Source organism: Embiotoca jacksoni, unplaced genomic scaffold (genome assembly GCF_022577435.1).
Source record: "Embiotoca jacksoni isolate LCO1_2020_lvr unplaced genomic scaffold, fEmbJac1.0.p SCAF_20, whole genome shotgun sequence".
NCBI lineage: Eukaryota > Metazoa > Chordata > Actinopteri > Embiotocidae > Embiotoca > Embiotoca jacksoni.
The window spans coordinates 977,762-994,112 of NW_027185341.1; the positions used below are offsets into that span (position 1 = coordinate 977,762).

The 16,351-nt window shown below is 42.8% G+C and overlaps 2 protein-coding genes across 3 annotated transcripts; one reads left to right on the forward strand and one right to left on the reverse strand.

Moving 5' to 3' along the window:
- The first annotated feature begins 812 nt into the window (after window positions 1–812).
- LOC138201901 (myosin light chain kinase, smooth muscle-like) lies at window positions 813–9,954 on the forward strand. The gene is made up of 17 exons (XM_069155454.1): window positions 813–1,208; window positions 1,670–1,816; window positions 1,946–2,098; window positions 2,222–2,356; window positions 2,772–2,816; window positions 2,933–3,063; window positions 3,179–3,335; window positions 3,618–3,929; window positions 4,029–4,125; window positions 4,288–4,491; window positions 4,863–5,080; window positions 6,205–6,328; window positions 6,857–7,009; window positions 7,281–7,410; window positions 7,574–7,655; window positions 7,825–7,965; window positions 8,644–9,954. Exons 1-17 carry the CDS (start codon window positions 1,049–1,051, stop codon window positions 8,847–8,849), a joined length of 2,595 nt encoding a protein of 864 aa, XP_069011555.1. The 5' UTR covers window positions 813–1,048; the 3' UTR covers window positions 8,850–9,954.
- Window positions 9,955–10,056: 102 nt separating this feature from the next.
- On the reverse strand, window positions 10,057–16,313 carry coasy (CoA synthase). Of its 2 annotated transcripts, none has more exons than XM_069155455.1 (10): window positions 16,198–16,313; window positions 14,437–15,179; window positions 14,138–14,352; window positions 13,850–13,981; window positions 12,595–12,784; window positions 12,290–12,354; window positions 12,115–12,199; window positions 11,368–11,465; window positions 10,904–11,050; window positions 10,057–10,778 (listed from the first exon to the last, which is right to left on the reverse strand). In XM_069155455.1, exons 2-10 carry the CDS (start codon window positions 15,113–15,115, stop codon window positions 10,719–10,721), a joined length of 1,671 nt encoding a protein of 556 aa, XP_069011556.1. In that variant the 5' UTR covers window positions 15,116–15,179; window positions 16,198–16,313; the 3' UTR covers window positions 10,057–10,718. The 2 variants fall into 2 exon arrangements, with proteins under 2 accessions (XP_069011556.1, XP_069011557.1); XM_069155456.1 differs by lacking the exon at window positions 16,198–16,313 and adding an exon at window positions 16,076–16,180.
- Window positions 16,314–16,351: the final 38 nt, after the last annotated feature.

A 16,351-nucleotide genomic window follows, 5' to 3' on the forward strand; every position in this document is an offset into this window, starting at 1 on the left:
AATGTGAATCTGTGCAGAACTCAAGTGAAAACAATACAAGAAATACATTTTGCAGAATGCCCACAGAAAACAAAACACACACAAAAAAGACTCTAAAGTCCTGTCAGCTAGTTTCAAATGATCTAAATATAGAGACTGGCAAACTAGTCTGCAGCTAACAAAAGGTAAATGGGAGCTCACCTCGGAGACACACCCAGCCAACTGCTATACCCATATCAAAAGACTCAAAGGTGTCTCATTTACAATTGGAGCCTATTGTTTGTGGTCACATGGTCCCACTCCTCCACTTTCATTCAATGTCACTCAACCCCGGAAACTGACGCTTTTAAAAGACTCACCTAAACGATTTGTCTGCTCGTTGTTTGCCGCACCGCAGAGTAGATACATATAGAAAGCTGTCCCACTGGCTCTTCTTGATTCCTGTTGTGCCTCTGGTCATGTGGCTCACCCAACAGTAGGCTGTTTGCAGAGGAAGAGGTGTTTACGAGGGATAATATGGCCAGATGAAACTGATAGTGTGGACCTATAATTGTGTTCTGAGAGGAGACACGGTCTTTATGGAGGTAAATCGTTTTGTTTTTTTGTGTTCCTCTTTGAGGTGTGCTTCTTTCGTCCTTACCTATCGTATTACTCTCTGTTTCTCTTCAGCTTGAATGTTTTCTCTCTCCCACACACTTCCTACTCTCTCTTACTGTTTCTTGTTTTCTATCACGTGTTTCTGCCTCTCCTCAACCTGAACAGAGGGGCGTTGGGGTGGCTGGACACGTGTGTTTCTAATTGTCATTCCGATAAAACAGTCTGTTTTTTTTTTTCCTGTGTACTGTGGGGCAGAGAGTGGGTCGTGATTACAGAGGCAGTCCGAAAGCCGAGGCTCCTCCTGTTCTCAGCATCTCAGAGGATGTACGAACACAGACACAACACATCAGTTTCACACCAGGCTTACACTGAATAAAACAAGCCACAACCAAGTAAAGAAGAGGAGGAAGGCCCGACAGATGAGTGACTGTTTGAAACTCAGCTGCTGACTTGTTATCGCTTCGACTCAAGGATGGACAAAGATGGTGGGAAGCCGAAGACCTATGTGTCCACCTTCCGGGTGGCCCTCAAGCCTCAAGCTCAGTTATACAAACTGGAGAAAGAGAAAAGACTGGATATCTCTTACAGGACGTTAAAGGGAAACAACAAACTGGAAGTCTCATCTGCAACAGGTAAAGGCCAGAAAAACCGGCAAAAAAGACTTACATGCTTCATGCTTCAACTCGCACCCTTTACATGAGGGCAAAAACATTTGTTAGGGAGCAGACGAGGTTATAATGATTGTGTTATAATGGTCAGTTTTATCTTTAGGCATGACATGGAACTTGCCTCTGCAACATATTGCAGTAGCAAAGATAACAGATGAGCTGATGCTGAATCAACATCAGTCTACAGTTTTCTATACATATTCATTTACTTCATTAACATTTGCATTACCACGTAGTGCAAGTTGGTAATCTTTAGATACATTTTTGCAAAACATATATACATAAAACATTAGATAATGATCCAGGGTTTGGATGAGGTGCCCCTTCCTGATTGGTCAGTGATAGAGAAAACATTACGGTTTATAACCCACTGAAGCAAGTCTGAACCTAATACCCAGCATCCCGAACTTCTCCTCTTTGTTAAGATACCAGACAGACACAAGTTCGGAGTCTGCAAGCGCCTCTCTTCAAAGCACCACTCAGGGACTGTACAGTCCGCGACGGAAGCGATGCTACTTTTCAAGGTGTTATCACAGGAAGTCAACCTCTGAGCGTTTCCTGGCTACACAAGGGTAAGTGACTGATTATCATGCTTGAAAAATGGCATCAAAAGAAAGGACAAGATGCTAGAACAAAGGTCTAATGTGGAGGACTTTTATCTAGAAGGATTTCAACGTGTGTTTTTCCGTTGTTAACTTTAGGTGAGAGGGTGCATTCAAGTAACACTTCCTTCAAGAATGGTGTTGCCAGTCTGGCCGTAAGTCGGTGTTCACCTGGAACTGCTGGGACCTACACCTGTGTAGCTGAGAATGCTGCAGGAAAACAGTCAAGCAGTGCTGTGTTACGTATCACAGGTAAACTGGTTAGAAAAATTCCTTACAAACATGAAGTAGATACAAGCAGCAGTCATCAGTAAAACCACATTGAATTGATCTGTGTACAGTTAAACCTGATTGACTCCGTTTTCAATGGAACAGCAACAAAAGAAACCCCCAGAACAAGAAACCATGAGCAGCGGAGTGAGGTCACGTCCAAGGCTGCATCACGTGAAAACGCTGAATTGTCCTCTGCTTCTAAAGGGGAAAGCCAACACAGAGAAGAAAAGGACAAAGGTAGATTATTAACTTCTGTTTAACGTCCTAAAAAAATAAAAAAAATCTTTGTATTGTGACTCACCCTTAACATCGTCCCTGGTTTCTGCTTTTCTTCTTCCGATGAATAAAAAAAAAATTCTATGGGCTATAAATAATGCTAATTCATTGTAATTATCATCAGTAGGTAAAAACATGTATAAGTGCAAATGAGAATGACTTTATAAAAATGTATTCATCTCTGTTTTAAATGTCAGTTTCACGCAAGCATTTTCACTGAAAAACGACCTATCTATTCAAAAGTACAATTCACTGGCTGTCTGATGACTGAGGTGTTTGCCACCGCAACCAAACTGACTGCTCCCATGTGATTGGTCAGTTGCCTCTTAAATTCCTCTATGGTGCAGCTTACCTGTAAGTCCTCCTACTTTTTCAGTCTCCACAGATATCAACCTTCAAACAAAAGTATCCAGGAGCAAAGGTGAGTGGCAAATACCACCTGAATGAAGTTAAAGTTGATTGCACTCAGATTTTATTGAGATTTATTTTCAAGCAGCCTCTTCTCTTGAAAGCAAAACACGGTCTGCTTCTCCTCAGGGCCTGCTGTGGAGTTTCTGGATCCACCTGAGCAGGTGGAGGTTCGAGTGGGTAAGCAGGCCCGGCTACACTGTGGGTTCAGGAGCAGCTCTGTCCCTGTGGCCTGCTGCTGGATTTACAACAGAGACAACGTAAGAATGTTGAAGTCCAAGCTTGTTGTCAGCATTGATCCATTTCTTTAACCCCATGCCTTTTGAAAGTCTTTGTCTTGTTGCACACATCCGCCCTCTTCCTCTTTATCTCCAGGTGGTTTCAGGAGGGCCACGGATATCAGTCAGAAGCACTGCAACGCAGAGCACTGTGCAGATCTCCGAGGCCGTTCCAGAAGACACGGGGTTGTACAGTGTCATTGTACGAAACAGAGCCGGCTCTGCTCAGCACACAGTCTCCCTCAGTGTCATAGGTGAGACCCACTTCAGTTCATGATTGAATCTAGAGTGTTCTTAGGTGATTGTAAAAAAAAAAAAAACATGGGTATTTGTTGTTCCTTAAATGCATTCCCAGATATGAATCAACTATCAGTACTTCATATTTCTTGACAGGAAGTATAGTTTAGAGGGAAAAGGTGGAAGTTTAGAACCATAATATAACTTTTAAACTCATGCAGAACGTACAGTGTCTAGGTGGATAAAAGTATTGTTGTTGTTTTTTTAAAATTTATTTATTAATTTTTTTCCCCCTTCAGACCGACCTCATCCGCCTGCATCACAACCTGTTGTTTCCCAGCTGTCCACTGTGTCCGTGGTCCTGTCCTGGACCGGTCCCAGCTACGACGGAGGCACAGCTGTGTTGGGTTACATTGTAGAGGTCAGTCGAGAGGGCCCGGACAAGAACCCGAGCTGGACTGAAGTAATAAGCCGCTGTAAGAACACCTCCTACCACGTCCGCTCAGGCCTGGCGCCTCAGGGTCGGTACCGCTTCCGCGTCAGAGCTTACAACTCAGCAGGCATCAGTGAACCGAGCCAGGAGTCTGACTGTGTCAAGATGGCAACCGCAAGTGAGTAGTCGCATATATTTGAGGCAGAATGTTTTCGTCTGGTTGCATCTGCTGGGAGAAAACCGCTTTCTTGTCATCTTTGTGTATTTGTGTTTAAAGAGGAAAAGAAAGAAGAGCCCGCGTCGTACATCACAGTGATCACTGATACCAAACATGAAATCAAGGAGCACTATGATGTGCATGAGAAGCTGGGAGTGTAAGCATGGATATTTCACATCTGCCTCATAGATGAGACTGAATCACACACTTTTTAGCACTTAAACTAACCTGATGAAGTACAGTTTGGAGAACTGTCAGTCCTGAGGAATTGTAAATGCTTCTTACTGTGTTTTCTTGTTTTTTGGGGGGGAATTTCCAGTGGAAAATTTGGCGATGTGTTCCGGTTGACCCACAAAGAGACGGACCAGACGTGTGCAGGGAAGTTCTACCGAGCCCGGTCCTCCAAGGAGAAGTCGGCAGCTCGCAAAGAGATTGAACTAATGAACAAGCTTCACCACCCAAAACTTGTCCAGTGTCTGGCTGCCTACGATACTCGGTCTGAGATTGTCATGGTCATGGAGTAGTAAGTAATTTTAATCTGGAGAAAGTGAACGTTTTATAGTCCTGTATTTGATGAAGAAGAGTTTCTGCTTCTCCTCTCTACTGTACACGGCACTAATTTAACATCATCATCAGGTTGCTGGGTGACACCAAAGATTGCTTGGGTGTTTTTTGAGCAATAGTAGGCGGTTGAAGGTTGTTTGTTGACAAAAAACGATATCAATTGAAATGATTCAAACAATAAATCCCCACCAATGTGTAAAAGATTTTTTTTAATTTTTTTTTTTAAGTATCATTTGATAGAGACTATTTTTGTCAACCATATGTAGATTTTAGGTGCCAGTTAGTCAAAAATCATACACCGTGGCTACATTTGGTTATTTTTCTGCCTAGTATTGCAGGTGGGGAGCTCTTTGAACGGATCGTGGATGACAACTTTGAGCACACAGAGCCCACCAGTGCCCGCTACATGCAGCAGATCCTAGAGGGCATGCAGTACGTCCACAAGCAGAACATCGTCCACCTGGACCTCAAACCAGAGAACATCGTCTGTGTGGATACAACGGGTGCACGGATCAAGATCATCGACTTTGGCTTGGCGAGTGAACTAGGTAGGTCTCCTGGATAATTCAAGATTTTAAAAAGCTAATTCTCTTGACTATAGCAGATATTCTCTTTAACTTTCTTTCTGGTTGTTGTGAATAAATCAGTCTCGCTTGATTTTTAGTTTTGGAGTGAAATGTTGAATATGGGGCTTGAATCACAGTCTGCTGTCGAGCCAAATTCCTAAATATTTTATGATCCAGCCAGAGAGCCAAGTTTTAATGGCAGGATAATCGGTCCCGAAAATGGCGGAGGTGGAGAATATCATGTACTTGTACTTTTCTGCATTTAAAACTAGGTTTTGGTTAAGGAGTGATTTTATTGGAAAGCATCAAAGGCACACTGAAGATGAGTCAGAGCCTGAGCTGAGGTGAAAACCGGGCATATAAAATTGTAACATTAGCAAAGAAGTGGACTTTCAAGTCTTGAGTAGGAAGAAATATATTAGGTTTAGATTAAACAATAATGGAGCAAAAACAGACCCCTGTGGAAAACCAGTGGTCAGATGGTTAAATGCCATCAGTAACAACCATCTCTGTACCGTGGAACCAGTGATATTATCTACATGTAACCTACAGACTGTAATTTGAAGAGTAAGATTTTTTTATGGCCAGTATCAAATGCTTTTGAGAGGACAATGAAAAGGGCGGCACAATACTGTTTTATATCTAGGGAGGAAACAATGTTATCAATGCAGCTGTTGTTAATGCTTCCACTTGTGGTTTTAATAACCTTTAATTACATAGATATTCCAGGCCTCATAAACTTTGCATGAATTTTAATAGTTATAATCGGGTTTTTTTAATTTTATTTTGCCAACTTCTCAGTACGACTTTGACCGTATTTGATCCTGAAAACACAGGAAGGACGACATTCATTCCAATGCACACCAAAGATAACATCAGGGAGTGTCGAAATTCCTCGAAGTCTACAATGCCCATAACATCATGACAAGTCTTTAAAACAACCTCGACTCAATAAGTCATTCAGAAAATGGCTCCAGTCCAGACCCAGCAGCTCCTCTGTCTGTTTAGGGATGACTGTAGCCATCTGTAAATAGGCGAATACAAACACATACCAAACATTCATGGGAACATTTTGAATATGTGTTTCTTGCTCGTATGTTCCTCAGAGGAGGGTAAACCTCTGATGGTGATGCACGGCACGCCGGAGTTTGTGGCCCCTGAGGTGGTCAACTATGAGCCCGTGGGCCTGGAGACTGACCTGTGGAGCATTGGAGTCATCTGCTTCATCTTGTAAGTTGGACTATGATGATGATAGTCCCAGTTAGAGCCACACTAACATATTGTTAGAGAGGAAAACATGGAATACAGAATAGTTAAAGTGTATATTTTTTGTATTTTACTTATTTATACAGCCATAGTATCATGCAATATGCCTTTTGAAAATGTACAGAATATAACGGATCAATTCATAACTTGAATTACCTAATGATTCACATTTAATGAGGCAAATGTTAAAAAAAATCTTTTCAAACATGGTTCCACAAATGCAGATTTGGCCCCATCTGCTGGTGCTTTGTTGGTACGACTGCAGGCAGGTAGTGCTACAATTATTAGTCTGGATAATTCTGGTGTAACATTAGCAGGAATAAAAACAAAAAAACTAGTTTTTTTTCTTCTCCAAGTCACTGTTTAAAAAAAATACATATAATTTCATTAATATTGTAGACACTACAAATGAGGAAGTGCTGCATGTGCAGAAAAATTACACTTCTAGGGAAGCTTGTTTGAGCCCGTGTTCGTTCTGTTTTTGGGATCTAGGCTGAGTGGAGAATCCCCCTTCCAGGGAAACAGTGATGAGGAGACTTTGGCTCTTGTCACTGCTGCTTGCTACGAGTTTGATCCGGAGAGTTTTGAGGACATTTCTGATCAAGCTAAAGACTTTATCAGCTCCCTGCTGAAGAAAGACCAAAGGTTGGTCTGGATTTGTCTTTTCTCCTTTTTAAGGGTTATGGCTCATAGAAAATTTTCCTTTAGCAAAGTTTCTTGCTCAGAAAAGTCCATGTTGACAAGGTCACATCCTGAGGTACATTTGTAAGTGAATTTACATGCTACCAATTGGATTTTTTTTTTTTTTCTATGGATGAGAGAGATTGTCTTTTACTCAGCAGGTAATCCACAACTTAATCAAAGGGAGCTATGGAGCATTTGATAGTCTTTGCTTCTCCGTCTCATTTCACTGTAGAGGCAGGTTGTCCTGCACCGAGGCCCTCGCCCACCCCTGGATGGCCTCTTTCAACCATCTGAACCGCAGACCTACCAAGTCCCTCAATAAGATGAAGATGAGACACTTTCTGGCCAAGCACAAGTGGAAGGTAAGACAACTGAAAAATGACTAGAATTCTGCATTGGATAGATTCGGTTTTTTTCTTATCAGTGCTTTCATGTGATGACTTTTCAATTTCCATTTTCCTTTTATAGACCTGAAGCTTAGTTATGAGTATCATCCACTGCTATTTTTCCTTTTTAAACTTCTAGAAAACTGGCAAGGCTGTTCTGGCCCTGCAGCGGATGGCTAACCTCTTCAACAGGCCAGACTCTCCTGGCAGCCCCTCAGAGGGTACGGCAGATAAAGAGGCACTCGCACACACAACGCCCTCCTACGTCCTAGATCTGCATGCATATGGCGGATGACTCATAGTTTCAGATTGTCACTTCAAGTTTACCCCTTTTGTGATCAGCAAAGCCTCGTTTCGGTTTTATTCATCACCGTCCACCCTCTCATCCAGAGCCAGGCTGGAGCCAGGAGGCAGAGGAGGCCATCCAGTCGCTGGATACACAGCTTCAGATTGAACCTCGCTTCCAGCAGGCCCTGAAGGACACCACCCTTCCCAAAGGAGCAACTGCTCAGCTGACATGCCTGGTCAATGGTAGAGTGACAGAACTGTGATGGGCTTTAATTCATGCCAATAAGGGCCAAAGCAACAGAAACAATAATATTGGGAATACTTTGCGTCTACTGAGACTTAAACTGGTGCAACTTCGAGCTATCAACATTTACAATCAAATCACTAAAAGGCCAAAGGTGTAGGGATAAAGCCACACATCATTATCACTCGTCTGTGCACTTCCCGGCTGTTCAAAGTAGCATTTCTTCAAGCTCACCGTTTAAATACTCCACAAATTTAACGTTTTGAACATCTTGCCTGGCTCTCTCCAAAGTAGCTAAATCTGCCTCAACATTATATATTTTTTGTATAATTTAAACAAGGACATAGATTAAAAAGAACCTGAGTGGTATTAATAATCTCCTTTAACTCTTGGTGAGGCAGCAAATAAGCATATGCCCCAAAATATTCTTTTAAACTTTGAACATTTAGAAGAGCTCCATTGTAAAAATCTGAGCTGCCAACAGATTTGACCTCTTGAACTTAAACGGTAAAGCAACAATCGCATGAATTTCTCTTTTCTAGTATTAAAACTACTCGATCTACCGGGATCTCTAATCTGTTAACCCATACAAGACATTTGATCTTGGACATATTTGGCTTGTTTAAAATCCAGTTTTATACTTTGCATTATGTAAGGTTTTATTGTCTCAATCACAGGTTACCCACAGCCGGAGGTGAAGTGGCTGCAGGACGGGAAGCCGATGTCCGAGTCGCGCAGAGTGACCGTGGAGCGGCATGAGGACGGGCTCTGTTCTCTGGTCCTGGCCGACCTGAAGCCCTCCGACTCTGGGGTTTATGTGTGCAGAGCTTTAAACAAGCTGGGGGAAGCGATGTGCTCTGCCAAACTCAAAGTGGAGCTGTGAGGGAATGTGACTGAGGAGGAATGTGGACTTTACAAAGGCTCTGATTTGAATAATTGTCACTTCAGTACATGAATGGAGAGATATTCACACAAATGGCCGCGTTAACATAATTTCAAGGCGAAAAAAGGGTGTGTTGTCATCCTCTACCGTCAAGGGGATGATGAGGTGTGGACACAGTAAAACCCTTTTTTTTTTGTGTGTGTGTTACACGTCACAAGTTAATATAGTGCACTCGGGAAGACTGTATTCCCCTAATGTATAGTTATTTAACATGTTCATTGAGGTTTTGTACTCGCACAAGGTGATATGCCACTGTAGCTGAGCTCACCTGACGAGTCAGATGAACAGTATAAATTTTGCACATTTATCTGTTGTTCAAATGTAAATCTGTTAATGGCAATAAACCATAAATTCAAAACTTAAAAAACAACAAGAAAAAACTTGAGATTACTTACTGGTTGAAATAATTTCATTTAATGTTTTGTGCCAACTTCCATCTACTTGGCAGATGACATGCTAGTCAACTAAAGAGTGTTTAAATTGTGAGAATAAATGACACTTATTTTGATATGTGAACAAATCATAATATCAGTAAGGCTAAAACACAAGACCGAATTCTTGTAATGTCGAAATTGATTTATAATTTTACAGTGGCTTATAAACTTAATATGGTTTCAGTTTATACTCTGCTGCCCTCCAGAGGCTTTGTCAGGTATATTCAGAGACATCGATACTCAAATATTTTAACTCCTGTTGAACTATGGTTGTGACAACTTGTCACAACAAAATGCTAGATTGCATTTTCTTGAATCACTTTAAAAAAAAAAAAAAAAAAAAAAAAAAAAATAGTTCAACAGATGTTATTCATTCTAAACATAAATGCTTTCTTTTCCATGCCAAAAAAATGTATGAGTCATATATTCTGTCACCTAGTCACTACTAGTTGCTACCGTATGAGACTTTACATAATTCACCCAAATGACTAAACTTGATTTGCCTCAATATATTTTTTTTTTCCTTTAGTCCATACACCGATACTCTTCGTTTCATGGTATCAGTCTTTTACATTTTCCAGTGTCTCTATTTCATTAAACAAGACAACGTCGCCGATGTGATTTCAAATTATCCATCTCAGTCTACAATGCACTTTATTTATTTAATTTATAATTCCTCATTAGATAATATATATAAACCCAACAAACCCTGATACAAGAAAGATAAACAAATCATTTAATTCTATGATTTAACAGTGACATCCCACTTTATTATTTATTAGTTGCTTTTCTAAGAAACATTTGTATTGTTTATAATTAGAAGACATGAAAACTGACATGAGAACTTGTAAAGTCTTGGCTGACAAAATGCCCAACATTTGTGAATTTGCGAACAAGGGTTGGTCTTACTCAAGGGATCGCTGTGAGCATATCATGCATACAACAGAGTTCCTTCAAAAGGCATGCCATTCATTAAGAAAGACTCTTTGGATGAAAACAAACCTGCAGCTCTTAAGATAAAGCTGAATTCATCCCAAACAGGAATCCCAGATTGTAAATTCCAAAATTACATTGTTTGGGATAAAAAAAAAAGTGAAGTTCACATTTTCCTAAGCCAATCATCTTTCAACTAAACATCTCTGAAATGAAACTGGAGTTTAAAAACCTGTGGAAAGTCAATCAGGCACTGAGTCTTGGTCGAAGACGCGAGGGAGCTCGTTGGGTCGGTTGCACGGTGACGACTCTCAACACTTCTTTCTAAGGCAGCGTTTTCTCATTTGGATCAGCCATTTGTGCACACACGTCCCCGGGTCTGACACGTGCTTGTTCTGTATGCAAGCCACAGCTGATACAATGTAGAGACCCAGAAATATTCCTACTGTCCCTCTTGCCTCTGTTGGATTCTCTTCTGAAGAAGATTCCAAGCTTTAAGTACCTTTAAAATAAAACACAGTGGAAAATTGAATAAAAACAACAACAAAAAAAACCCCACAATTTTCTCTTCTTACAGAACAATGTTTATCTGTGGACCCTATACTGATGGGACGGTGCGTGTCTAACCTGTTTCTGAGTGACCTCTGGCTCCCACAGCGTGCTGAGCACCACATTAGCATGCTCTACTTGCTTGCTGCTGGACCACTGACTCTGCAGCCGGCGCAGGGCGTCTTCTGTGGTCACACCATCCCGCTCCGTTATCCGCAACACCGCCTTGAGAGGGGAAGGGAAACGAGAGGGGGAGTTTGGTCGAAATTACACATTCTTCAACTTTGGCCAAATGCAATAGACGCCGTTTTCCTCACACCCGTTGATGTATTTGATCAAACTTTTCCAAAAATACACCTTATAAAATCAGAATACTAAATAGGATAAATATATGGCTTTAACTTTTGCTTAAAAAGACAAAAATCCTGACACTGCGGCTAGAAACTAATATAACATTGGTTTTACAGAAATCCCTCTGACTGTTGTATCCGTTAGATTTTCCTCCGTCACTCAAGCCAACGTGGTTCCATGTAGGTACAAACCTCCTCCTCGGGGATGAGGGTGACCCAGACCTCGTGGACCAGGTCCGTCCAGCCGGCTTCCAGAAGAACGGCTGCATCCACCACACAAACCTGTTTACCTGCACAGAGTCGTAGACAAACAAAAAATCAAGCACAGCGGAGACGTATTGCCACGGAACAAATGTTCCTGCCTGAAATCAACCATCTATCCATTGACTTTAAATTTTCCACTTTAACCGATTATCCATTACTCTTAGATATTTAAACCGTTTATCAGTCAGTTGTTTCAACATCTCCGCTCATTCACCAAATACTTTTTTTTTTTTTTTTTTTAATAGTTTTTCCTCCCTCAATCACAACAAATGGTGTTCAGATATTAAAGCACTTGTGTTCTTTCCACATATCACCAGGCAAGTGGAGATGTACCTTGTGTGGTATGAAGTACTCCTTGTTTGCAATCACTGATAAATCTCATTAATAGTAGTAATTAGTAGGAAGTACAGGGAACAGACAAAAAGACAGACTATCTGTTTTATCATAAAAAAAAAATTAAAAAAAAAGAGAAACAAATAAATACTGAAAGATTCTGTATACCTTTTTCCAACAAATTACAGAATAACGTGCAACATGATCAATTTAACATAAACATAAGAACCCTTTTAATGCCACAAAAGAAATAAATACAGAGAAACAAGATGGGTATCTGACATGTTTACCAACATGCAGGTTTACAGCAGTGGGATTATTCAGTGTAAATTCATACACCACCTTCGTCTCTGGCTTGGCTGATTCTGCTCTCCACCAGAAGTGCGATATCAGGCCACACAGTGCTCGTTAAGGCTTTTAACTGCTCCTGAACGAAAACAGCATCTTCGGTAAATTTCTGATATTCTGTACAGCAGAGTCTAAAATATGCCATTTGCTGAAACACGACCCACATTACCTGGTTTCCAAAAACTTTCCTTCCCAATGCTCGTCTGTTGATGGTTTTATCTTCATTCAGAATATCTGCACGAAGATTAAAAAAAATGACAAAAACAAACGTATTATGGCACTACTTTGCGCAGCGTTTGCGTACAGTACGGCGTTTACAAAATCATGAAGAAAACGTGAAAAATAATGCGCCCGAGCACCCTATTTTTGTCCTCGTTACTGAAAATGTTGCTTTCTGGCGCTTGCAAGGAGGGTGGAGCAATACATTCAGAGACTGCTCCTGTTGCGCACGAACGCAACGGAGTGTTTCCCCACCTGATCCGAATCTTTCAAGCACCCTGTGATAGGCTGCTGCTCCGGGCTGGTACACCTCGTGGCCCAGTTTGTCGCAGTCAATCCGGACTGCACCGAGAGCCTCCAGCCGCCGGGCGATGGAGCTTTTCCCGCTGCCGCTGCCTCCCGTCAGACCGATCACATATGGAAGGGGAGGGAGGTGGGGTGTGTCCTAGCAAATAAATAAAAAAAAAAAATAAACACATTTTTAAGAAAAGTCTTTTTGATGATTTCACATTGAAGTATTGCAACAAACACTCGAGCACAAGCATGAGAGCGTCTGGAATTAGTGGGTGGAGGTGACGACAGGACAAGTGATACAAACAGCTCCTAAAAACAGGCCAGTCCGGCTCAAAGATACTCTCCGCTCTCACCGAGAACAGAAATCAATAATAATCCAGAGGGGGAAACTAAGTAAAGTGACTGTACTCCTCTCGTGTTCTTTTTGCACAGTTTTAAAAACACAACCTGTCGGACGCCTTACTTCCCATTTAACGTGTAAACTAATAAACATAAATCTGGCAAATTGTCGGACAGAACAATGTCAATTATTTATCTTTCAGTTTAGTCGTCTGTAAATGTGTGAGCCGACCAGCGATCAGATCACGCTCACTCAAAATCCGACTAAACCCCCAACACGCGTAACAACAATTCAACCTTTTTTTTTTTTCATGAAGTAGGCATTATGTTTTACCCAAAATCATATGGTTCCTGTAAGAACAGTTAAGCATTGATATTTCCAAAGACAGATTTAAGAGATTGGCTTTTTTTTTTTTTTTTTGCAGAAAAAAAAAAATGCATTTTGCATGAAAAGACTTGAATGCTGCAAGAAAACAGCCAGTCAGGTTTAATGTTTTGCTTCATTGAGTGATTAAAAAAAAAAGAAGTGCAGAATCGGAGAATTACTTTATCGTGACTGGAGGCTGCTTCTTTAATTTCTCCAACCTGAAAAGGAATTTCATGAAACAGGAATGAACTCAACTGATGCTGATGGTCTTTAGGAATTCATAATGCCTTTTAGTTCACTAGAGTCAATAAAATGCTATCAGATGTTCTCTGGTGGGAATACACTTCCTCGCACTGCATAAAAGTCAAAGACGGATCGGACTAATTTGACACTCCGGCGTGCACATTTCTCTCTCGTGCATGACCCTGGAAGCTGGTCTTTTATATTTTCAGCTTCTTTTTGGCATAAAAATCCTTTGTCAAACAGTCTTTAGGAGCTCCGGGGACCTACTTTGGGTGAGGCAAGGAGCGTGCCCAGCAGACGAGAGCGCAGACTTGAGGAGCTGATCTTCTCCTCCTCCGTTTCGGTGTGGTGGGCGTCCTTAAGCAACTGAATCTCGTGGAGGACGAGAGCTGGGAGGCCCTGGAAGGAAGCAGACAACACGAAATCTCAAATATGTGCAACTGCGTACCGAGTAGAGACACCCACGACCGGGAGAAGTACAAGAAGAACTAAATGCCGGTGCACGGTGTTTCAAACGCAATGGCAAAGGTTTATTCGACACGTGTCGTTACGTACGTTCTCGGTGCGCTTCTTGTTGACAGCCTCGCCTCCCTTTCTGGTCTCCTCGCTGACCACGATGCACTGCAGCAGGGGGTCGACGACGGACACGCCGAAGGGGTCGTCAAGAGGCACGATCTCCACCTGCAGCGAGGGTTTGATGTCTTGGAGGAACTCCTGTAGTCTCTGGACCCGCAGAGAGTAGGGCTCGATCAGCTCCTTCAGCACTTTCTCTAAAAGCGGGAAGACTCGCGTTTTCACAGACGACCCATGAATGCACATTTGGATCTTGTGAATTCTGACAGCGAACCGCTTACTTTTCAGCATTGCCTGGTCACACACGCCGATGAGGAACCGTCTGTTGGCCAGCAGACACGAGATATTGAGCAGCGTCTTGTGGGCCCCGTGGAGCCGGTCAAACGTGCCCCCGACCACGACGTCACTGTAGGTCGCCGACGTTTCCGCCTTCTCTTCGGCTCCGCTCAGCCCGTCCTCCGTCTCCCGCAGCCTCGTCATCCGTGCGTGAAGCAGCACCAAAGGGAGGCCGGGTCGGCAGACGTAGCAGCGGCCGGTGTACTTCTGCAGACACTGCGTGACCTGATGGGACTGTCCCGGGTCCTGCGGAGCAAAGTCCGTCAGCACCACCTCCGGGGAGTGGGACAGAGGCTGTGGCGTGGGGAAGGGCCCGTTCGGAGTCCCGCCGCAGGCGGCTGACTGGCCGCGCACGTTCGTCAGCAGAACCCGAACATCCAGGTGCCCGCACACGTCTGCCGCATTGCTGTAAAGGCGGGAAATGAGCGTGGACAGGTCCACCACCGGCGGAATGAAAACTGGCCGAGGCTGGCCCCCGCCTCCCAGGTTGAGCCCGGGGTGGAGGTGGACGTACAGCGTGCGATCCACCAGCTGGGCGGCCGAGCTGAGCACCGGAGCGATGCGCAAGGGGAGGGTGTGGAGAGGGGACGTCAGCACGAGGATGCCCGTGCTGAACATGGACATTTTACTCGCCGGGCTCACGGGGAGTCGCCGTAAACACGAGACTCGAGGAGGACGACGGTGAACGCTGGGGAGGGACAGAAAGGGAGAGAAAGTCACAAAAAAAACACAAAAAAAACGGAAGCAGCCGAGGCAGCGAAGCGAGAGGGCTTCGTTTTGGATTAGAATCAAACTAAACAGTGGTGTTTCAATTCTTCTGAAGTTTAATAAAAATGTCTGTAGTTAAATAAAGATAAATCTGATATTCTATTCGTGTATAGTCGTGACACACACACACACACACACACACACACACACACACACACAGACGGGCTGCCTATCTGGATCCAAGAGGCCTTAATCCAAAGAATTAGCAGCTCTGATCTCAGTTTTAGCAGCCATGTCAAAACAGTTATGAAATCAGCATTTTATCACCTTATGACGATTAACAAGAGATTTTCTGACTAAGACGGATACGGAGAAGCTCCTCGACGCCTGTATTTCTATCAGGTGTTGATTTTTGGTTCACTGCTGCACCGATTTAAAAGAATGGAACGATTCACTCGCTCTGACAACACCGGGTTTGTTTTTAAAAAAAAAAACAGTCCTCCCTGCTGATGTCGCAACTCACTAGTTTCACTGTAACAGGTTAACACTGTGACAAAAAGGCTATTACTTTAACACGGGTGTCAACAACAACAACAAAAAAATGTTCCTTCAATTCAGATGAAGAATTAAAAAAAAAATAATAATAAAAAAAAAAGTGTCCGGTAAAAGGTTTTTGAGCGGAAAGCTGTTCAAACACCAGAGAGTGAGACGCAAAGCTAACCAGCTAAGTGCAGAGCTACAATCTAAAAAGCCAGTAAAAAAAAACAACAATAACAACAACAACAACCGAGCAGTCATTTTAAAAGTGATCGCGCGGGATCAAACTGGAAATCTTAACGGTTTCAAAATGTTTGTAACAACAATGATTTCACTTACGAGCCGATAATGTGCGTGTTTTGTTGCAGGCGACATTTGGCGCGGCCCACGTACAAGACAGTAAATCGTGAACTGGCAATCTGGCAGATAAGCACCTTTGTACTTCTTCTTCTGCAGCTTACCTGAACAGAGGGACATCTACCGCGACGCGAGGAGCGGAGGAATCGCGCAGGACAGACGGACAACTGTCCACATATTTATTGGACAGACAGTTCCCCGCCCCCCCCCCCCCAAAAAAACCCTCCAACCAGGGACTATCTTATCCGGTCCACTCCC

Bases quoted from the DNA above. Each gene is read 5' to 3' on its own strand.
- LOC138201901 (XM_069155454.1), top strand. From the start codon at position 1,049: ATGGACAAAGATGGTGGGAAGCCGAAGACCTATGTGTCCACCTTCCGG. The intron at 2,099-2,221 runs GTAAACTGGTTA...TCAATGGAACAG, and splicing joins TGCTGTGTTACGTATCACAG to CAACAAAAGAAACCCCCAGA. The intron at 5,081-6,204 runs GTAGGTCTCCTG...TATGTTCCTCAG, and splicing joins TGGCTTGGCGAGTGAACTAG to AGGAGGGTAAACCTCTGATG.
- coasy (XM_069155455.1), bottom strand. From the start codon at position 15,115: ATGTCCATGTTCAGCACGGGCATCCTCGTGCTGACGTCCCCTCTCCAC. The intron at 13,982-14,137 runs GTACGTAACGAC...GCTTCCTTCCAG, and splicing joins ACAAGAAGCGCACCGAGAAC to GGCCTCCCAGCTCTCGTCCT. The intron at 12,200-12,289 runs GTAATGTGGGTC...GTTTTCGTTCAG, and splicing joins GGAAAGTTTTTGGAAACCAG to GAGCAGTTAAAAGCCTTAAC.